Genomic DNA, 22,459 nt, shown 5'->3' on the forward strand with positions numbered 1-22,459 from the left:
TTCTTTATGCGCACGCGCACTGCCTTGAAGCGGCCTCCGCTCACGGCCCCGGTTGGCTTCTCGCAGCGCTTCTCGGCTGCGTACGCCACCGCTCTCTAGCCGGTGCCCCGACACCGACCTCGCTCTCAGCTCAACGCGCAGGCGCATGAACTGTAGCACGCATGCGTATGGTCCGTGGCCAAGGATAAGCCAGCGCGACGCGCCTGCGCCTTCTCTGCCGCCGGGCTCTCGGCGCTTTTGTAGAGGCGTCGGAGCGCGTCCGTCTCGCGCCGGCGGCGCCTGCGCAGTATCGAGGAGCGCCTCAGGGGAGGCTGAAGCGGTTCCCTCTCAGGCGGCGCCATTTTGTGGTAAGAGGGCCGAGATTCAAAAAAATAATAACAAATCCAAAAAAACACACTCACGCAAACCCACTGACCCGGTTCTGTGTGAAGTGGGCAACGGAACCAGGGTCCCTGGAATGGCGGAGACTCTGTCGGGTTTAGGAGACACGGGTGCGGCAAGCGCGGCGGCCGTGAGCTCCGCGGCGTCAGAGACCGGGACGCGGCGGCTCAGCGACCTGCGGGTGATCGACCTGCGAGCAGAGCTGCGGAAGCGAAACCTCGACTCTAGCGGCAACAAGAGCGTGCTGATGGAGCGGCTGAAGAAGGTGAGGTTCGCGGGGGACCCCGCGGTCGCCATGGCGACACCCACCGCCCGGCTCGGAGCGGCCCGTGGCCTTCGCGCCGCGGGCTAACACTCGGGCTCCGCGGGCGCGGGCTATGAGTGTTCGAATCCCGACGCCGCAGCGGTGCGACCAGAGGGAAATAACACCGCGGACGGGTTCGGGGATCGAAGACTTGGCGTTCCCTGTACTGCTTAGTCCCAATCCTAAAGGGGGATGGAGGAGACTCGGCCAAGGTCATCCAGAAGGGTCAGCTTGTGACAGGATTCGATTTCAAGTTCCTTTTTGGCCCCCAAGGCAGAGCAGGTGGTTTTTTTTTTTTTTTTTTTTCTTTTCTTTTTCTGGGAAGACAGAATGACTGGGGGCGGGGGGGATGAATCCTGAGGAACCCTCAGAGTTCATAGACAACCGGAGGAGGTAGGTAGCCCAGGGAAAAGAAAAAAAGACCGAAAAATAAATTGTTACTAATTCGTTGCTAAAACTAAGCTAGGGGGAGATACAAGATGGAAGAAGTTGGGTTTGGTTTTGTTTTTTTGTTTTTTGTTTTTTGTTTTTTTTTCTGCTGATAAAAGTCAGATGAGAGTACAAGCCCAACCTGAGTAGTAGAGTTCAGAGCTAGCTAGAGGGTGTTCGAGATCAGACCCAACTGAGGGGTGGGGAGGGGGAATTGTGAGGCAGACCAGGGCTACTTAGCAAGCCTGGTTCAAAGTATAAAGTTGGCTTCAAGGGCTACTCATGCCTTGCATGCACAAAACCCTAAGTTTTATCCCAAATACCTCCTAAGGCTGGGAGTGTTGGAGGAGAAGGATCCTAAGTTTGAGGCCATCTTGGAATGCATGAGAGGCTTTCTGTAAAAAATAGTAGGATTTTGTTTTGTCTCTGTAAAAAGAGGGCTGGGCACATAGAACAGTGGTAACATGCTTGCCCAACATTGTAGAGGCCCTTGGAGCCATCCCCCACACGGCTGCGATAGCACACCATTCTGTATGGTCAGGTGGGAGTCAGAGGACTTAGTTCCAGCCTCAGCCTGAGCCCCAGGGGCAGGTAAAGAGGTTCATTCCTCATGCCTTCCTTGGTGGCCTAGATTGTCAGGAAGACCTTTAACAAACTCTTGTGTCCTCAGATCAAGTCCTCAGATCAAGGCAGAAGTAGTTCACCTTTGGCATAGGGTGGGCATGCTTGGCTTGCAGCCTAGTTCAAGTAAACAAGCCCAGTCTCCTCAGGGCCACCTTTTGGCATTTGTAGATGGGGACTCGAGCCTCGCTTTAGAAAGTGTACTCTGTGTGTCTTACACCTTGGGAAGCTATCCTCTCTAGCTTTTGGATGTTGCCATCTGCCCAGTCAACCCTTGCACACAGGAGCTGGAGATTTCACCCTCCTAGATCCATCCAAAACAGTCACCAGTTGCTGTTTAGAGATGATAGTGGGGCTAGCAGAGGAGGCAGCAATATATAGGCCTGAGTTCTGTGCCCAGCACCACAATAAAGGGCAGGTGGGATTGCCAGCTGCAATCCCAGTGCACAGAGACGGAGATAGCTGAGGCTCGCTGGCTAACTAGTCTAGCCAAGTCTGTAGGATAAGGTGGATGGTACCTGAAAGACAGCTGAGGTTGCCGTCTGGCTTCTACCCTGTGAACGAACATGTACAGTGTTTACTTGGGCACATAACATACATGCTTGTGAGAGGAGGTGCAGGAGTTAGAGGTCAAGGCAGGCACACTAGTGAAAGCCCACTCTTTTCTGTTTTTTGTTGTTGTTGTTTTGTTTTGTTTTTTTAATGGACACTACATTTTTATTGGAATGGGCAAGAACTCCCTGCATTAGTGTAACCTACAGAAGGGGGGGGTGGTGGCAGGGTGATACTCAGCCTGCTGGTCAGGCACTGAGCAGCCTTGGCAGCTCCAAGCTTTCTTTCTCAAGACTGGAACTAAGGGTTGGCTTCTCGATGCTGTTTTCATTGTCCTCTTGGGGTTGCAGAGAGACCCTGGTCTGTGCTCGTCTCCACTGACACCCCAGGATGTTTGTTAGATCAGAGGGCAGATCTGCAGTACTGTCCCTCTGCCTGCTTGACACCCAGCTGGTGGCCATCTCCTGGTGGTGGTTGTTTTTTTTTTTTTTTTTTTTTTTTTTTTAAAGAGGGAGGTGGTGGGGAGCAGCAGCTGTTGGAGGGGGTTTGCTGAGGTGGCCTGGGAGGGACAGCTCTGTCACTTAGCCCCAAGGGATAAAATGAGATACTTTTCTACTGCTTATCCCTGCCTCTGGGTATGTTTGAAAGCTGACTAACCCCAGAGGAGAGAGAGAAAGAGGACTGGGCTGCTTGTGGGCTTGTCTCTGGTCTCCTAATAAAGCACCACAGGAAGCCCCTGGGGGTCGGAAGAGTTGCCTGAGCTTGGAGTTCTGAAGTCACTGCTGCTGCCTTCTCTCTGGGGACAGTCATCTTTCAAACACCACTAGGGTGAGAGGCATGCTGCTGAAAGGTGTCTCGTTTCATTCCCTGGGGGCACTGTTGACAGAGCTATGGGGGGGGGAGGCTTGCTGAGTTGGACACTGCTGAACAAATGGCATTCTTGAGTGTGAAGTGGGATTCTACAGAGTCCTTCCACTGCAAGTCCCAGGAAGGGACAGCAAGGTCCAAGCCCTGCCTCTTGTTTCCCTCCCCCTCCTTAGTCACTGGGTCAAGCCAAGGAAGCTGGAGTCTTCCTTCAGGGACATATGAGGTGGAGGAGTCTGAAGATCTGAGCAGTTGCCTCCATGATTCAAGAAGTGTTCAGGATAGTCTTGCAGCACTGCTGGCTGCTATCGTTAAGGACCAAGAGTTCTTGCTCATTGAGAAAGAGCTCGTACAATCCAGGCATGAGGAGGACCTGAGTTGTAGATCCCCAGGGTCCCTATAGAAAGCTGGGCTTAGCTACATGTGGTTGTGACTCCAGGAGCTTGCTGGCTGCCAGCCTTGTCTCACATTCAGGGAGAAAGCCTTTGTCAGGGGACTAGGGAAAAGAAAATGAGAAAAACGAAGTAGAGCTGCATTAACCTAGAAAATTCATTAGGTGATGGTGCCAGGGCCCTGCTATGCCAATTCCTCTTCCATGTGCAGCAGGACAGCTGTTTGTAGAGTTAAGGTGACGGGTAGCAGTAGCTGAGTTTCCGTGCCCTGAGAACCAGCCTGGGCACTGTACCATTGGCTTGGAGCTGGGCACTTCTTGTGTTGAACAGGCTTTTCAAACTGCAGGCTTAGGTATGCTTCCTGTCTCTGCCTCAAGCTGTGGGAGCTGCCTTGCCACCTGTGGTTTTATTGGTCGGCCTTTCTTCTGCTGTCCTTTCACAGGCCATTGAAGATGAAGGTGGGAATCCTGATGAAATTGAAGTCACCTCAGAAGGCAACAAGAAGATGCCTAAGAGGCCTAGCAAAGGTAAGGAGTCCCTGAGCCACTGTGTCAATGCCATAGGTATCCTGTGGGTGCAGAGCCTGCTTGTCCCCTCTGTCACACAGGATCTGAGCATATGGTGGGAATGAATTGGGGTATGGTCTTTCAGCTTCATACAGCCTGTCACTCATTACCTCATCTGCTAGAAAATAAGGCCCCTGTGCTACCAGAGCACTACAGACACAGTTCACTTAATACCATGCAGCGCAGGGGCCCTCCCCATCTGACAGCCTCCATTCACCCACCTTTGCCCCACTTCTATTCACGACTGCTGTCTCCAGCCAATGGGCACTTCCCTACCAGTCACCTACCTTACCTTGTCTGTCCTTGGCACTGACTCATCATCTTTCTGAAACTCCAGTTCTAGGAACATGACAAAATCAGAAGGGTTGAGGCTATTGGGGGTGATATCTTGGTTGTTGTGAGGCTGAGCTGTTAGCTGGTGAGATTGATAGATGGTGGAGTGGCACAGTAGTAGCCATGTTACCCATGTGGACTTGTGCTGAAGGAGGTCCACTGAACTCTCTGGCCTAATGCACTGCTTTGGCCCACAGGTGGGAAATGGTCAAGGCTGCTTGGGAGTGCCCCAGGGTTGGGTCTTCTATTCGTATTGCTTTCTGCCTTGGTAAAAGCAAATGCTTGTTCTAATGTTTTACTAGATCATGAGTTTAAGTGCAAAGTTGACATTCCTTCCCAGGGGAGCTGGCACATTAGGGTGCACCTGCCTTCTTGTATGTTCGGTCACTAGGAAATTTATGCACATGCACTTCTATGCATATGCTTTCCTTAAAACCTGAAAATAGGGGGCTGGAGAAATGGCTCAGTGGTTAAGAGCACTGACTGCTCTTCCAGAGGTCCTGAGTTCAATTCCCAGCAACCACATGGTGACTCACAACCATCTGTAATAGGGTCTGATGCCTTCTTCTGGGGTGTCTGAAGAGAGCAATGGTGAACTCATATACATAAAGTAAATCTTTAAAAAAAAAAAAAAACCACTGAAAATAAAAAAGACACTAGTAGTAGCGTGGTGATGCCTAGCATTTCCAAGGCTCTGGGGCTTGGCTCCAACACCACACCAAAACAAAAGGTTCACTGACGGTACAGACAGGGGTTGTCACAAATTTGAGGCCAGCTTGAACAACACTGTCTCAAAAAAACAAAAAAACAAACAAACAAACAAAAACAACAACAACAAAACCCATCAAGGGGCTGGAAAACTGGCTCAGTCTTTAAGAACACATGTGCTCTTTCAGAGGACCTGACTTTGGTGCCCAGGGCTTATATCATGTGGCCTACAGCTGCCTGTAAGTCCAGGGCCTGGGACCTGATGCCTATTCTGGCTCAGTGAGCATCAGTGCACCTGTGGCAGACATGTAAGCATAAGTAAAAATGAAAAGTTTACAAAAAAAAACTTTACCCAGTGTTGTGGATGAATTAACTGAGCCCTGTTTGTTTTTGAGACAGGGTTTGACTACATAATCCTGACTGTCCTAGAACTCATTATGTAGAATAGGCTGACCTCAAACTCAGAGATTTACCTACCTCTGCCTCCTGAATGCTGGGATTACAGGCATGAACCACCACCATCTGGCTAAGTTTTTATTTTATTTTCTAATTATGTGTATGTTGGGGGCGTATGTGCAGATCAACTCAGTGCCTACAGAGGCCAGAAGATGTCATCAGATCTTTCCCCAGGACGTTGGTGCCAGGAACTGAACGCAAGTCCACTGCAGGTGTAGTGTGAGCTCTTAACCACTGAGCCAGCTCTCCAACACACCATGTTTCTTTTTATATACATATTTTATATTATAAAGGAAAGCATGTAACTGGGTGTTAGCTTACCACTTCAGAGGCATAGTTGATGATGATCATGGCGGGAGTAGGCAGACACAGGAGCAGTGGCTGGAGAGTTACTCTGGGCTTGCCGTGGGTCCTTGACCCTCCTCGACAGGACCACGCCTCCCAGTCCTTCTCTAACACTTCCACTAACTGGCGACCTGGCTTTAAGGGTACATAAGCCAGTGGGGTCTGTTCTCATTCAAACAACAGCTGCTGTTACCTTACCGGTCCTGAGCCTCATTCTGTTTCAGCAGACTGACACCTGTTCTCCAGGTATCAATGTGCCCTCATGTCACTCTCTTTTCCAGAGGTGGGAGCACACTTGTTGAAAGTTCACAATTGCCATTCTTCTGGCTGTGACTATAGTCTGGTCTTTAATCTCTGGGCGCTTGGACTCTTTCTACCTCAGCCTCCCAGCTAGGGAGGATGGCAGGGTGCCTACTGCCACATCTGGCAAATGAATGTGTATTTTTTGCAAACTCACTAAAGAAAAGACTTTGGCACTTCAAAGTAGGTGCTAACCTGGGTCCTGTTGTAGCCCGGGCTAGCTTTCAGTGGTGTGGTCTGGGGTGACCCTGATGTTCTGGTCTGCTGGCCTCTGACTCTAGTGAGTTCTGTTGGCCTGTGAGCTCTGGCCACCTGTGTACTACATTCTGTCCCACCTTTGTCTACCTCTGGTGGTGGTTTGTGGTGCTTGTGAGAATTTAGGTGGTCTGCAGCTGGCCCAAGCTGCTATGGCTGGGTTTGTGGACTATGTTGTATGTGCTGGCTGCTGTGACCATGCTGTCAGGGATTGCACTGATTGACAGGAGTTATGTTCTGAACTAGGAATTCCCTAGTCTTGTCAGTGGGTGATGGGGATGGTTTAATGTGTGTGGTTTAATTCTGCATATTCTGTGAGGGTGTCAAGGGGAAAAAAATGGATCGTTTCAGAAAGCTGGTGCATCCTTGTCATTCACAAAAATACAGGTGCTGACCGTCTCCCGGAGCTGTTGGCTTTGCTCATTCTAGAGTCTCACTGGTGTAGCGTTGGAGTCGCAAACTCTTAGATGCTCATCTTGCATCTAAACCATGGAGTACTTGAAAGAGCTGCTTTGCAGTTTGAGAGTGTACTACATTTGTGTGGTTGTGGCCCAGCAGAGGACAAGGGTCTGCTTTTTCCTTCCTCACTGAGTTCTCAAGTACCCTATTGTTGGGTTTTGATCCAAGATTTTTAGTAAGAAGTATTATTTTGCTTCATGAATTAAACTCAATGGTTTGAAATTCTAGAAAGGTGTATCTCAAGTTATCTCAGTGCTTCTCCATGGTAGGTTTTGCAGACCTACCATGTTAGAGTGAACCCCTCAGAGGCTGAAGGTGGGCAAGACTGTACTGGCCTTTAATCCCAGCACTCGAATCTCTGTGGATCCTGCTCTGTTGAGCAGCCAGGGCTGTGTAGAAAGGCCCTGTCTCAGATGGGAGTGGTGGGGGACATGACTGGGGACAAAAGGTCAGGTGTCCTGAGCATGGCCTTACCCTGACCGCTGCTTTGAGGTTTGTGTTTAGGGTTAGTTTTGTGCTTAGAAGAAAAAATATCAAGAATCTCTGTGACTTCTTCAATGGTTTGAATGAGACTGTCTCCACAGGTTCAAGCATTTGAGCACTTAGCCCCTAGTTTCTGCTACTGTTTGGGGAGGTTGAGGAGGTATGGCCTTGCTGGAAGCAGTTTGTTACTGCAGAGAGTTTTGAGTCTATGTGTCCATTTATCTGTGGTCATTACCACCATCCACCAGCTCAGCTACCTGGCCCTTCCCCATGTCTGCTGTCCGTGCCCTGCCACCCTGCATCCCTGCAGATGCCCCTGCAGCCAAAGCACTTCATTAACATTTGGTCACAGTGCTTTATCATATTGGAAAAGTAGCTGAGAGAGGTATTCATGTTTTAGTTCTATTTATTTGAGATGCATGTTATATATAGTCTTGGCTGGCCTGGAACATGCTGTGTAGGCCAGCTGGCCTTCATAGAGAGCTGGACACTCTGGCTTCCACCCATCCACACATTTCATGCACACATACAAAACTTAATAAAGAAGTTAAGGAATTCGGCAGTCCCACAGAGCTTACTCTAATGGAGATAAAGTCAAGTACCAAAGCTAAGAACATTTCATACTGCTCTATAGTGAGAAGGAAAAAAAATGCTTTAGAAGGAAGAGCTACGATAACAAAATGCTAGTTGGCCAGGCTGTTAGAGCTGGTGAGTGAGTGTATCCATTACAGGATGGAGTGAAAGAGCAGGTACACAAGATCGTAGGGTCTGCTGTTCATGGGCAGCGAAATGAGATTCCACCTAGGTTTGCTGGCTCATTCCCATGACCAGCACTTGGGAAGCAGAGGCAGGAGGATCACTGCAAGCTTAAGGTAGGTAACTGAGTCAATATACAACATACAACCTTATTTTAGTGCTGTGGGGAGACTGTTTTTTCAGACACAGCCCCTAGTCTGAGTCCAGGGGTACAGTGTAGCTCCATGGTAGAGTACCCCCAGCACGGAGAGACATTGGATACTGTTTTAAGACAGGTCATTTCTCTCCCTGAGAAGAAAAGACATGTGAGGGTAGCCTGCCCATGTGATGACCTACTTACATGGTTTCCTATACTCCAAGTCATGTGGGCTTTGATATAGAATAACACAGTGTTTTAAAATATGTTTTGGGCCCACCCACCCCCAAGTGTCGAACCCTTGCTCAACACCACAGAACAAGAAACAGGCATGGTGAACTCTTCTGTTGCATCCTGGGAATTGAACCTGTTTCCTATACAAGAGTAGCCCATGCTCTTAACCACTGAGCCAGCTTTTCAATCCCTGTTACATGTACTTTACTTTTTTGGTGTGTTGCATGTGTGGTCAGAAGCACACTTACTAAGGCTAGGTCTCTCCTTCCGCCATATGAGTTCTAGAGATTGAGCTCAGATGGTTAGCTTTGGCGACATGCCTTTTCCCTGCTGAGCCCTCTTGCTGGCCCGGTGTATGCATCTTTTGCTTGCCTGTGGCCCATCTCCCAGGTGGTTCTCCATTCTGTCAAGTTGACTCTGAGCATCCCAGACACAGTGCACTGAGACAGGTCTGTGCAGTGAGCTGCAGAGCTGGGGACCTGCTTGCACGACACAGACTATTGGTCTCATGCACACATGCTGTCTCTTCAGGGAGGAAACCAGAAGACGAGGGTGTGGAGGACAACGGGCTCGAGGAGAATTCTGGGGATGGGCAGGTATGCATCACCTTTTCAGTGGATGAGGAGAGGGAGAGCTATGATGGCGGTGTGCCATGAGAGTGTCCTCTCTGTTGCAGGAGGATGTGGAGACCAGCCTGGAGAACCTGCAAGACATGGATATGATGGACATCAGTGTGCTGGATGAGGCTGACATTGACAATGGCAGCGTGGCAGACTGTGTGGAGGAAGAAGAGGAGGCCACACTCCCTGAGGGCCTAGCAGACAGCACTGAACTTGTAGAAGGCGACTTGAAGGGGCTCCCAGAACAGCTGCAGGAGCATGCTGTAAGCAGTTGGTGCTGGGTGGAGCACTGGGTGGCCTGGTGCAAAGTTTATGACAGAGTAGAGTAACAGGGACAGCTGCTGCTGACCATTGTCCCTTAGGGGAGCCTAAGCTATGATGTGTGAGTATAGCCAACTGGAGCAACCACTCTCTGCTCAGCCGGCTGCTGCCTTTAGCTGTTGAGCATTGATGTAGTTTCTCCGTGCAAGACATGTATGAGACCATAGCCATGGTTATTATGGTTTAGACTGGCCTTCTGAGCGCTATGTTACATCCCTGGGTAACTCGTGTGGCTCTGGTGAGTGAGAGTCCAGGCACTTGCTTCAGGGTACAAGTTCAAGCTCCCAGGCCTCGAGGCAATCTGTGCTGAAGGATTTTATGGATACAGGGTTGATGTCTGCCTAGAGAGAGAAGAGTGGGCATTGAGCACCCAGGAGCATCTTTCTGGCCTGTCAAACCTGGAGTTTTGGTAACCAAAAGCCTCTGGTATTCCACAAAACCTCAGATCTCCTAGATTTCCTACAGTCAGCATTTTGTCCCCTGCCAAGAGCCTATCCCTGTGGGTAGCACACTGGCTTTGAGTGAAGGGTGCACTAAGATACAAACGAGGTGTCTGAATTTGCTTCTAAAAGGTATAGCCCAAGTGGTGGGCTCCTTCTTGCAAGGTAATATGGAGGCCGGGGCTTAGGACATTGCCAGCTGGCTGGTGGGGGACTAATTGCAATGTGAAGAGAATGGGATGGTAGAGAGCCATCAGGGACAGTGTACCAAGTGCCAGTGTTGTGTGATCTTTAGCTGGCCATCAATCCTGTCTAAGCTTTGGTCACCAAAACTCCAGGTTTCACAGGTAAATGGTTGCTGTCTTGGTCCTTTCATACACCTGTGTCTGTGATTGAAGTTTAAAAGCAAATTGTGCTTGTCATTGACCCTTATTATCATTCTGTAGTGCCAGAGGTCAGTGTTACATCTAAGACCAGCCCCCTCTCACAGCCAAGCAAGTAACCTAACCTAGAGTGGTAGCCATGCCTGTCACAGCAAGTGTGACTTCTGCACAGTCACAGAGCAAATCCATCATCTGTAGCAATGAAGGCAGTGTCATGGGGGAGTAGAGGCAGGCTGGATACACATGCAGCTTGAGTGTGTGGCTTTCATGATGGGAAACAGTTGCCTCTTGGGAAGTAAGATTTAGGGATTGGTCTTCAATAAATGCAGTTTATACCATTGGGCCATCCTTACTGTGGGCAAAGAGTGCCGTCTTTGGGGAGCCCCTTCCTCTGTGACTGAAGCTACCGGTCATCCGTCTCCCACAGTGTTGGAGGCTGGGTACTTGGTGTTCAGGACCAGATAGAAGGCACCTGGCTCCATTCTGGAGCCCAGTTCTAGAAGCAATTTCTAGAAGATTGGCCACAAGCCTACTATTCTGGTCACCTGGAGAGTCCTGGCAAGTGGCGTCTTCTACCTCACCACACTGGGACAGCACTCTAAGCCACAGTGGGATGGGGACTGTCCCCTCACCTATGATATTTAAAGTGCTCTCCCTTTCCACAGATAGATGACAAGGAAGCCATTAACAATGTAGATACGTCATCATCTGACTTCACTATCCTGCAGGTAAATTGTCATGTGTCTTGATTGTACCCTCAGTGTAGCCCTTGGTTCTCAGACACTACCTTTTGCTTGGCAGCTGTACCAGCTGGTCACCGCTGCAGACAAGGAGTGCTAGAGGCTGTGCGTGACACCTGCAGTTGTAGTTGTCTCCTAGTCTGCGTTACACAGAGCTGGAAGCATGCACTGCACGCTGCCTGTGGACAGAGTGGGTCTTGCCTGAGGACCTGCTTAGAAGAGGCTAAAAGCCCAATGCAGCCCCCATCCCACAGTGCAGAATGCACACTGGTTTACATGTAGGCGTTTTTCTTTTCAATTCTCTTCCATGGTTGTGGGATGTTAGTTTGACGCTATGAGTTGCAGTCGGATATAGGACCAATGTTGGGGCGTTCCTAAACAGCAGCCACGTGGCAGCCTGAAGACCTGTTTGGCTTCCAAGAGCTGTGGGCACTGCCTACCACCTCACCTGGCTGGAGATGTATACTTGTGGGGCCCAGGCTTTGTGCGTTTTGGGTAGGGTCACCTGGTCCGTAAGTTCATTGTTAGAGGAGAACATTGGGATAGGGTCTCCCAGGAAGGAGCAGATGATAGGAGGAATGGGACAGAGCCCCAGATAACTGTGATGGTTTATGTTTGGTGACTGTCAGTGCAGATACTAAACTTCAGAACTAGCCAGGTGTGGTGATGCACACCTTTAATTCTAGTATCAGGAGGCAGATCTCTGAGTTCAAAGCCACTCTGGACTGTATAGTAGCTTCCAGGCCAGTCAGGGCTACATAGTAAGACCCTGACTCAAAACATGAGAACAAACTAAGGAGTGCGATGGTCTGTGTGGGCCTTGAGCCTCCTAGGAAAGGCTGCACGAAAGGACTGGTATATAGTTTTCTGTCTGTTCTCTGAGCCTTTTGAGCAGAGGGCTTCTAGGCAGGCTGTTGTCTTTGTTGCACAGAGGTGCCCACTACTTGGAGCCCTGTGCATTAGAAAGGAACACGTCTGTCTGTCTGTCTGTCTGTCTGAGTACCTTTTTGTCACAAGCTCATGTTAAAATGAAACACTGCAGCACATCCCCTAGATACAAACTGCTAGAACTGGACACAGCTTCTTTGTCCAGTTCTAGCAGTTTGTAGTGCAGGTGGGTCGTGTTGGAGAGTCAGCCAAGCCCTCAGCATCCCAAGGTATTTAGTTTGGACCTGCAGTCTCCAGTGGGGACCTGAACACCAGGGAATAGAGCTGAAGGAGTGACTGTCGGAGCCTTCGAAGGCAGCCTCCCTACTTACGAGCATACAAGGCACCGACGTGGGGTACAAACCCACTCACAGACCCTGCCTCACATACACACTGTCTTGGCCATCCTGTGTCACTCTGGGCCATCATCCACTGGCCTATTTGAAGGACACTAACAGTGACACCTGTATTTCATGCCTGGAGCACAGGGTTCGTGTCCTTGACAGGCATTGAGAGTGCAAGGGTCTCCTTAGACCTTGGATGTGTAGTCCTTAGTGGACAGTAGACAGTCTGAGTCTGAGTGGCCAGTGTTGAGAAGCCCAAACTCCGCGTGCCACCTGAAGGGTATAGGAAGTCTGTTGTGTAGCGTGGAGCCAGGCTATGTGGCCCACACTAGTCCTAAAAGAGACACCATTAGGCAAGGCAGAGCCCAGCTGGGAAGACGGGGTTCCTGGGAGAAGTTGAGAGATTGGGAGTGCTGAGGTAGAACTGTAATTGCCCATTTCTACTTGGCCTTAGATTTTCAAAAAGTCAGCTCAAGGCTTTTGCAAGTGAAGAAAGTATCACGGGGTTTGTGCCAGGCAGTTAGACATATATGGAGATGTATAAGAGCCATGTTCTGATTTCAAGTTCAGTCCAGGGGGAAACTACACTGGGGAGACAGGAGGACTGCTGGGTGACTTGCAACAAGGTCAGCAGCAGTTGAGTGGCTGAGTAAGGCTGAGGCCATTGGGGCAGCTTGCCTTGCTCAAGCAGGACCTCCTCTCTGGGTCCAGGTTGTCTCCTGAAATCTCAGTTGGTGACCAGCCTCCTTAGTTTGTGTGGACGTTGGTGGTGAAGTGGGGCTGGGCCTTGGGGCAGCATCTGACTTGTGCTTTCTGTTGCAGGAGATGGAGGAGGCGTCTTTGGAGCCAGGTACTGTCAATGCAGGGCTCAGCAGTGGGTCCCGCCTACAGCGGGGAGGCTCTTGCTAACCAGTGGCTGCACTCTAGCATGCACTGCTCTAGAGCTTTACAGTCCAGAGCACACCAGGACATAGAGATTGGAAACCCAGCTGTATCACAAGATCTGTGTATGTGGCCAGCAGCCGTGCGGCATCCTGCCCACATGGCGAAGACTTCGGTCTCCTGCCTTTAAACAGAAGCGCGGTGTGACAGTATCCGCAGAATTCCTGTGTGCTCCAGTGATCAGAGCTCTGTGCTGCCAGCAGATCTTGTGATACCCGTAGCATGTCACCATGTGGTGTTGGTACAGGCAGTGCAGGTAGCATAGGGAATGCCACATGAACATGACATGACTGGATTCCCCCCGAAGAGGAGTGCACTTCTGAGAGAGAATCGCAAACAAACACTGTCCCTCTGGGCTGCCAAACTTCACATGCCAGAAGACCCGGCGCTCCGCACGCTAACTGCTCTGTAAGGAAGGCAAAGCATCAGGCAATTAGTGATGCATGAAGGCCAGGCACTCAGTTACGCACTTGGACTCAAGCTGAATTGAGAAGAGTTGATTCATACATTGTCACAGTGCACAGAATGAAGACTCAAGACTCAGAAGTGTGGGGTGAAGTCTCCGGGATGCTTGCCTCTGCCCTTAGAGCAGGCTGGGGCGCCATGGCCGTGGGCGCAGGTAGGGTGTAGGCGCTGTGTAGCGGGTTTTCCAATCTCTGTGTAGCCAGCAGTTCTGTCGGTATGAGCAGGGCCGCAGTGCCCGAGCCGCAGTTGTGAATGCTTTATTTCCCTGGTGATTAAACCTTGTGCCATTCTATTCCTGTTAAATCCGTAGAAAATGAGAAAATACTCGACATTTTGGGGGAAACTTGTAAATCTGAGCCAGTAAAAGAAGAAGGTTCGGAGCTGGAGCAGCCCTTTGCCCAGGCCACGAGTAGCGTGGGGCCAGACAGGAAGCTGGCGGAGGAAGAGGACCTATTTGAGAGCTGCGGCCACCCGGAAGAGGAAGAGGAAGAGGAGGAAGAAGAACAGGAAGAGGAGCAGGAGGAGGAGGGAGATTTAGCTTTGGCCAGCAGCAGCAAGTCTGAGTCTCCAAGCACTCGGTGTCAGTGGAGCGAGGCAGACGCCCCGTTAGCAGTAGTGAAAAGGGAGCCAGCAGAGGCGCTTGGCGGAGGCACTGGGATGGACCGCGATCCTGTAGGGCTAGAGGAGCCAGTTGAACAGAGTAGCACGGCTGCCCAGCTCCCGGAGGCCACCAGCCAGGAGCTGGTGCGAGCGCCCACGGCAGCCCTGAGCCCTGAGCCCCAAGATAGCAAAGACGACGTGAAGAAGTTTGCTTTTGACGCTTGTAATGACGTCCCTGCGGCTCCTAAAGAGTCCTCAGCCAGTGAGGGCGCTGATCAGAAAATGAGGTTTGTTGATTCTCAGTCCTAGACCAGACGCTATCTCCTTTCATTGTCACTAGGACACACATGAGCTGTTAGAGCCTGCAGTCGGCAGCCACGCTGCCCAGCTAGCTCCGTCAGGCAGTTTTATTTCTTATTTATTTTACACTGGTTCTGTAACCTCCCCTCCCCCTTCAACCTACCACAGTTGTTTGCTTTTTAATTCTTCTTAATTATTTTTAGCCCGGCAGAAACTTAATTAACTCCTGTGGGTATGAGATCTTAATGTTAGGTCAGATATCCAAAACATGTTTGTCAGGGTGTCCTTTTTGAGAGTTAAATGCCGGGTAGGTATGCAGCTTTGGCGGGTCCTTAGAGCTCTGGGTTTGTCTCCTATTGCTGCAACCCCCTTGAATGACACTGTCTCTTGTCTCTAGTTCTGTGGAGGATGACTCGGATACAAAAAGGCTTTCCAGAGAGGAGAAGGGTAGGTCCTCGAGGTGACACTAGTCTCCTGGAGTATGGTGGGCCTCAAGTTCATCATGGTCGGTGTTTCCCCTACACACATGCACAACCCCAGCACCACCTTTAACTCCATGGGACCTGAGTATGTTCACAGTCTTTGGTCATAAGAGCAGACATGTTCTCTGAGTTTGGTTCAGTTGGCAGGTACTGAAGCAAGTTACTTGCTGAGCAGGCTCTGGTGGCTCGTGCTCTTTCTCCTAGCTCTTGAGAGCAGAGGTAGTGGAGTGAGTGGGGTGGTGGCAAGTTCCAGGCTAGCCTGAGCTTCCTAGCAAGGCCCTGTCTCAAAAAAAGTTTCTAGGCTGGGAAGTAATGGACCCAGACCTGCAGTTTTGACCATGCAGTGTCTTGGGGGAGAGGCACAAAATGAACATGGGCTTTGAGAAGGGGGCAGCAAGAATACCAACCACCCTTCGCTGGCTGCTCCATGGACAGAAGCCATCTTGGGCGGGGCTCAACTCAGCTGTTCATAACTGCATAGCTACTGGGGTGTCTTGAGATCCATTTTCAGTGTTATATTCATATCACTGGCCTCAGTGGCTATAGCGGTCAACACTAGCAATGGAAGGGTTTTCTTGGCCTGCCTATTCCCTTGGGTCCCGGGCACATGTCCCCAGCATGCTGGGGATGGCCGTTCTGTGGCCCTTAAAGTTCTGACTGAAACTTCTCTTTGCACAGGTCGCAGCAGCTGTGGTAGGAATTTCTGGGTTAGTGGCCTTTCATCTACAACCAGAGCCACGGATCTGAAGAACCTTTTTAGCAGATACGGGAAGGTGAGCTGCCACTGTCTAAGAGTGAGCAGGGAGAACCTCACTGCACAAATCTGTGTCCTGGACACAGATTAGAGCTCTGTCAGGGCCACGGTTCCAGTGTGCAGTGAATGTGGTGTTGGTTGTGACCATCAGTGGCTACAGAGGGCTCACTGCTACCACCAGTCACATTGCTAATGTGTGTTACTATCATCCGTTTTCATTGGTTTGTAGCTGTGTGACTCGTGATTCAGTCCTGTGGTGTGACTTTGCTCCCACAAGCAGTTTAAACCTTGTTAGAGAAGCATGGCAGAGCCTTGCATTACACATTTCAACAACCCCCCTCGAGAACCTAGAACAAGGCAGCCTCTCCCATGGCTGCACTGTGGCTGCTGGGTCTGCACCTGGATCTGAGGTGGTCTGGTTTCTTCAGGTGGTGGGCGCTAAGGTGGTGACGAACGCCCGGAGTCCCGGAGCTCGCTGTTATGGCTTTGTCACTATGTCCACAGCTGAAGAGGCAACAAAATGCATTAGCCATTTGCACAAGACTGAGCTGCATGGCAAGATGATCTCAGTGGAAAAGGTAGGTGGTCTCCTGCTGCAGTGGTGCCCGTGGTGGTGCCAGCGCATGACTGCACTAGCTTTTGACTCTCCTGCAGGCCAAAAGTGAGCCCACTGGCAAAAGAGTACCTGACAGGCGAGATGGGGACAGCAAGAAGGAAAAGGCCAGCACTAGTGACAGGTACTCCTGCAGACCACTACCATGTACAGTTTGATGGGTCTCCTCCATCCCCATGTCCTGGTTAGCCATTGCCTTCTGAGACTTGTGGGTCACTTGATCCTAGATCTGCAAACCTTAAGAGGGAGGAGAAAGGTGACAGAAAAGACGATGTCAAGAAGACGGATGATGGCAATACAGAGAAGAGCAAGGACGCAGACGACCAGAAGCCTGGGCCCTCAGAGCGCTCACGAACAACCAAGTCAGGTAGGCCATGACACCCTCGTCCTGTAAGGTGCTGTTTATGTGGCTGTCTGAATTAATTTCTTCTCTCTGCTTACAGGAAGCCGTGGCACTGAGCGTACTGTGGTGATGGACAAGTCCAAAGGTGTGCCTGTCATCAGTGTGAAGACATCTGGCTCTAAAGAAAGAGTGAGTGGCAGCCCTTACAACGTGCTTGCTGCTCCAGGGATTCCTGCCCAGTGGCCTTTGAGGGAAGCTTGCAGCGTAGAGAGGTGGGACGGCTTCTAGAGCGGCCTACTTGCTACTCTTTTTGATAGCGACTCTTAGCTACCTATCTTCCCTGCCTCCTTGAAGCCCATTGTTGGGACAGCTGCTGACCTGTGTGGATTCTGAACTCTTAGGCCTCACCACTTTAGTAGATGAGTCTGGGGTTCCTACATGCCAAGCTCCTAGAGGACTACAGGGCTTACAGGTTGCCAGGTTCCTTGGAGCCACAGGAAGCAGAGGAAAGTAAGCAGGCTAGGGTTGGCATATGATGGTAGTGATCCGAGGTTCTCACAGCATGGCCCACTACTGAGCGACAAAGAGATTTCTGGCCATTTTCATGTATACTTCTTCTTAACAAGGCTACCTTTTACCTCTGGCCTTGGACAGAGCGGCTAGAAAGTGAGAATGTAAAAGGTGGGCTCTAGGCAGAGATGGGCTGGTCTCAGCTGAAGACGGCTACCTGAGGAAATGGTGCATATATGTAGGGCTCTGCTGACTGTGGACACGAGGATTGCCACACACTGCAGACCCACCAATAGGCAGCGAGACACCGTCTGCAGAAAGTTTCAGTGTAGATAGAAAGGGCTTGTAGAGGAATCATTTTGAATTAGCCCACTTGGGGCTTGCCTGTAAGAGGCTGAGGAGAAGGACCCCATGGCTCATTCAGGGTTAAATGATAAGACCCTGTCTCAAGGAGAGAAAGACTGGTTTGGTTGTTTTTTGTTTTTTGGGTTTTTTTTTTTTTTTTTTTTTTTTTTTTTTTTTTTTTTTTTTTGGTTTTTCGAGACAGGGTTTCTCTGTGTAGCCCTGGCTGTCCTGGAACTCACTCTGTAGACCAGGCTGGCCTCGAACTCAGAAATCCGCCTGCCTCTGCCTCCCAAGTGCTGGGATTAAAGGCGTGCGCCACCACCGCTCGGGTAGAAAGACTGGTTTTAGTCAACTTCACTTGAGCCCCTTATGTGTTTTGTTGGGTTCTCCTGTGATTACTACCTCCAGCCAGTGACTGTCCCTGTACCAGGCCCCTCTATCCCTCCTACTTTAATCCTCTTTCTGTTTACTGATCCAGGCCTCCAAAAGTCAGGACCGAAAGTCGGCCAGCCGGGAGAAGCGGTCTGTTGTGTCCTTTGACAAGGTTAAAGAGTCTCGAAAGTCCAGAGACTCAGAGTCACGGAGGTGAGTGTGCCTGTGTTGGCTGAGATGTAGGCATGTCCAGGGCTCTGTGCTGAGATGGTTGCCATCAGTATTTCACCCTCCTCAGAGACCATAGAAAGTTAACAGCACAGGCAAGGGACCAAGGATGTCCAGAAGGGACTTCACTCACCCAGGAAGGATCAGGGAAAGGATAGTTTGTCTAGCCGGGCACAGCACTGGTGCTGTGTGGCTGACAAAAGGCAGTTCCTAACATGACTTTTGCTCCAAGGAGTGAGTGTGTTGAAAGTGGGCACCAGGGCGGATAATCTCCAACCCTCACACTGGGTTCCCACCATTCTGGGTAAGTGGCTGAGGAAGCCACTTCATGCTTGGCTGCCAGATTGATGGCAGACCTGCCATGCCAGTCCTGTTTAAGGAAGGGCAGAGGGGGCAGACAGGAGGCTGCAGCTGTAGTGCTGGGGACCCACCTGTGCTATGAAGTGTTGTCTCTGGTTTTTAATCTAGTGGGATTCTGTCCTTAATGTCCCTAGCATGCCCCCACCTCCTCCCAGCAAGACTGCTGCCTCCAGCGTCTCCCTCACCTGGGCCTCTTCTCTTCACACAGGGAGCGCGAGCGCAGTGAGCGGGAGCAGAGGCTGCAGGCCCAGTGGGAGCGGGAGGAGCGAGAGCGGCTGGAGATTGCTCGTGAGCGCCTGGCATTCCACCGCCATCGCCTGGAGCGTGAACGTATGGAGCGGGAGCGGCTGGAACGGGAGCGGATGCATGTGGAACAGGAGCGGAGGCGAGAGCAAGAGCGCATTCACCGAGAGCGAGAGGAGCTTCGGCGTCAGCAGGAACTGCGCTATGAACAGGAGCGCCGGCCTGCTGTGCGCAGGCCCTATGAAGTGGACGGCCGGTGAGCAGTCAGAGATGCAGGCTGGCTGCCAGACCCTGTGTCAGAGTGCTAGATCAGTGCTGGAATGTGACTGTCACTGTGTGTGTGAGAAATGCTGCTATGTGTCAACTCAGGGTAGGAGGAACCTTGTGAAAAACTGGACACTCGGCAGTACAATGGCACTGAAGCATAGATGGAGTGTTTAGTCAGGGCCTGGAGTGATGCTGGCTTTGTTCAAGCTCTAGGGTGCCTCTTGAGCACTGATGTCACACCTCTGCCTCCCACCCCATCACAGGAGAGATGATGCCTATTGGCCAGAAGCTAAACGGGCTGCGCTGGATGACCGGTACCACTCAGACTTCAGCCGCCAGGACCGCTTTCACGACTTTGACCACAGAGACAGAGGCCGCTATCCCAACCACTCTGTGGATAGGTGTGGGCCCATGGCCATGTTGGGAGGGCTGTGTGCATGCAAACCCTCTCCATCTGGGTCTCACTGAAACCACCTTTTTTAGGAGAGAAGGTTCACGGTCGATGATGGGAGACAGAGAAGGACAGGTGAGCGTAGAGTGCAGCTTCAGCTGTGGAATGGGTTCCCTGTCTATTGGCTGCCAGTGGGGCACAGTGCTACTCTTGAGCTTTCATGCAATGGCAACGGTGGCTATTGACTGCCAACACACCCTATCCAGTAGGGAGGTTGCAGCCCTGTGCACTGCACTGTTCCTTAGGGTGTCCCAAGGCCCCTGTCATCTGTAGGATTGCTGGTCTCCTGCTGCGTCAAGTTCTCACTGCACAGTGCCATCCTCACTGCCTCTCAATTGCCATCCTACACCCTTAGCTTCCCATTCTTAGGTTGGCACCAGGGGTATTGCTTCTGTGGCCTTCCTTGACATCAAGTTGCCATCCTGGTGTCGCCACTTTCCACATAGCTGTTTGTCTCTGTGGGAGTTGGACATTAGCAGTGGCCCTTCCCCCAATGTGTTTGTTCCCTTGGGAGGATGACAGTGTCTAGCTGAGGGCCAGGAAGGGAGCCAGAGCTGGCCCGGAGCTCCAGTGTCCAGGACTATTGTGGCCCAGCAGCTTGAGAAGCTGGGCTTCACTTACTATCTCAGATCTTTTCCTGCCTTGGCTTTTAAGTCCAGGATTTGAGCTGGGCATAACTGAGACATCAAGGATAGCCTGGGCTATATAGAATGAGGCCTTGCACCATACAAGTTCATGGGGGCTGGGGGGAGGTGTCAGTATGCTCAGTCCTCTGAAGCAAGGGTGCTGTGCACAGGCAGGGGCTCCTTTATAGAGCCTTGTAAACTTGACCCTTCATGAAGGAGGGCACTGTGACAGTAGCCACCTAGGTTGGTACCTGTGAAACACGTGTATTCTCTCACCTGGGGATCAGGCACGATACTGACCTTACCCATTTCTCTGGTCTAGCATTACCCTGAGCGCCATGGAGGACCTGAACGCCATGGCAGGGACTCTCGAGATGGCTGGGGCTATGGCTCGAACAAGAGACTGAGTGAAGGCCGGGGGCTGCCCCCTCCTCCCAGGTTTGTATCCCAAAGACCTGGTGGTGGTGGACTGTCAGCCTGCCTGGTATAACCTGAGCCTCCCTAGTTGCACTGTCTGCAGAGGCCATGCCGTGGCAGCACAGGTCAGAGGTATCTCTTTCCAAGGGGCAGGCGTGACTGGGGGGAGCATGGCCGGAGACTTGAAGATGACCGGGCATGGCAGGGCACAGCTGATGGAGGCATGATGGAGCGTGATCACAAGAGGTGGCAAGGTAAGGACCCGGTGGGAGCCAGGGCTGCTTGCTGATGAGGGATTGGGGCTGTGGTGAGGTGGAGCTGGCTGAAGCCAGTGGGGCTTGTTGACTTCAGACCTGCCAAACTGCCCACTTGGACTTTGTCCTGCAGGTGGTGAGAGGAGCATATCTGGCCACTCAGGGCCTGGTCACATGATGAACCGTGGTGGCATGTCAGGGTGAGTGCCACACTGCCAACCAAGCAGAGGCAGTGTTGTTCTACAGTGGTTGATTGGGGACCATTGACTTAAGTTTTGACCTAACAGTCCTCTGCTTCTCCTTAGGCGAGGCAGTTTTGCCCCTGGAGGAGCTTCTCGTGGCCACGTGATTCCACGTGGAGGGATGCAGGCAGGCTTTGGAGGACAGAGCCGGGGCAGCAGACCCAGTGATGCCCGCTTCACCCGCCGCTATTGAGCACATAAGCCGCCCAACCGTGACCTCCAAAGTCCTATCAGGACTCCCCTCCCACCATTGTACAAAGGATTTTTTTTTTAATCTGCTGCCATATTGTAGCTTGTTACGATGTGAATTTGTTTTCATTTTTGTTCTTGGTTTTTTTTTTTTGTAATAAAGGTGTTTCTGTTCATGTGCCCTTTACTTCAAACCTTCCACCTTAGCCTCTCATTTTCATGAGGAAAGTGGCACCCTACAAGCAGCCAGAGGTGGTGCCTATTCAATTCTGTGTGACTTCGCTGCCTCAGTCTGACATAAGTGAGCTCCGGCTTGGGACCAGCCATACTCCTGTGTCTGACAGCACCCCTGTGGTACTGGTATTGAGATTGGTAGAGGACAGAGGTGCAGCCATACATAGGACTCTGGATCACAGGCGGACAGCCCCTGGTTTTCGGGCTTAAGACGTGTGTCAGCAGCTTTTCTGGACTTAATGTGATCCAGTAAGTAAGCCCAATGCTAGATGTCTCCTGCAGCCCAGGGTGAGCGTAAGACAAGACAGTCCTGTGTCCAGCCAGCCCCAGCCTCTGGGAATATGGTATGAGTAATGGGCCCTTTCCTAAGGTGGCTTATATCCTCTTGGATAGGGTCACATAAGCTGCAGAATTCCATGTGGCAGAGGCGAGGCCTGGAGTCCTACCTCCTGGCCACTATTCTCGATGGCTCCAGCTGGGCACAGCTGCCAGTCACAGCCTTCTGACATACTAATGGAGGACAAGGAACTTTCAGGCCTCAGACAACTGGTGCAACATGGGCCAGGAATGCTGGGGCAGGGTCCCCGGGGGCAAAGCTGGGAGTCCTGAATAGCTGTGACTAGTTTGGACAATGAGATTGTCAAAAAGAATTGGTCCACTGCAAATGAAGCCCCTACTAAGAGCACTGCCAAGTACAGGCTCCCCCAATACAGTACCTGCTCCATTCCACAGGCTGGAAGGATAATTCCATGGCTAGGAGTTCAGATCCCAGCACTCACACGGGACAATGCCAGTGTGTACAAGCATACACACAGTACTAAATAGAGAAAATGCTCAGTCAGATTGGGCTGTGGGGCATTTTCTTGATTGATG

General features: G+C 51.2%; 1 protein-coding gene across 3 annotated transcripts; it reads left to right on the forward strand.

Moving 5' to 3' along the window:
- The first annotated feature begins 224 nt into the window (after positions 1 to 224).
- On the forward strand, positions 225 to 21,539 carry Safb (scaffold attachment factor B). Of its 3 annotated transcripts, none has more exons than XM_034497630.2 (21): positions 225 to 646; positions 3,986 to 4,070; positions 9,106 to 9,170; positions 9,251 to 9,457; positions 11,004 to 11,066; positions 13,172 to 13,199; positions 14,067 to 14,643; positions 15,054 to 15,103; positions 15,817 to 15,911; positions 16,321 to 16,470; positions 16,547 to 16,629; positions 16,733 to 16,872; positions 16,949 to 17,037; positions 18,182 to 18,288; positions 18,872 to 19,162; positions 19,437 to 19,574; positions 19,657 to 19,699; positions 20,573 to 20,688; positions 20,815 to 20,921; positions 21,055 to 21,121; positions 21,227 to 21,539. In XM_034497630.2, exons 1-21 carry the CDS (start codon positions 458 to 460, stop codon positions 21,354 to 21,356), a joined length of 2,820 nt encoding a protein of 939 aa, XP_034353521.2. In that variant the 5' UTR covers positions 225 to 457; the 3' UTR covers positions 21,357 to 21,539. The 3 variants fall into 3 exon arrangements, with proteins under 3 accessions (XP_034353521.2, XP_034353522.2, XP_076788129.1); XM_034497631.2 differs by having other exon boundaries at positions 229 to 646; positions 20,821 to 20,921; XM_076932014.1 differs by lacking the exon at positions 9,106 to 9,170 and having other exon boundaries at positions 496 to 646.
- Positions 21,540 to 22,459: the final 920 nt, after the last annotated feature.

This window comes from Arvicanthis niloticus, chromosome 3 (assembly GCF_011762505.2).
Source record: "Arvicanthis niloticus isolate mArvNil1 chromosome 3, mArvNil1.pat.X, whole genome shotgun sequence".
NCBI classification, from domain to species: domain Eukaryota; kingdom Metazoa; phylum Chordata; class Mammalia; order Rodentia; family Muridae; genus Arvicanthis; species Arvicanthis niloticus.

Coding starts and splice junctions, on each gene's coding strand:
- Safb (XM_034497630.2), top strand. CDS start 458: ATGGCGGAGACTCTGTCGGGTTTAGGAGACACGGGTGCGGCAAGCGCG. Junction 4,071..9,105: donor GCCTAAGAGGCCTAGCAAAG/GTAAGGAGTCCC, acceptor CTGTCTCTTCAG/GGAGGAAACCAGAAGACGAG. Junction 20,689..20,814: donor GGGCTGCCCCCTCCTCCCAG/GTTTGTATCCCA, acceptor TCTCTTTCCAAG/GGGCAGGCGTGACTGGGGGG.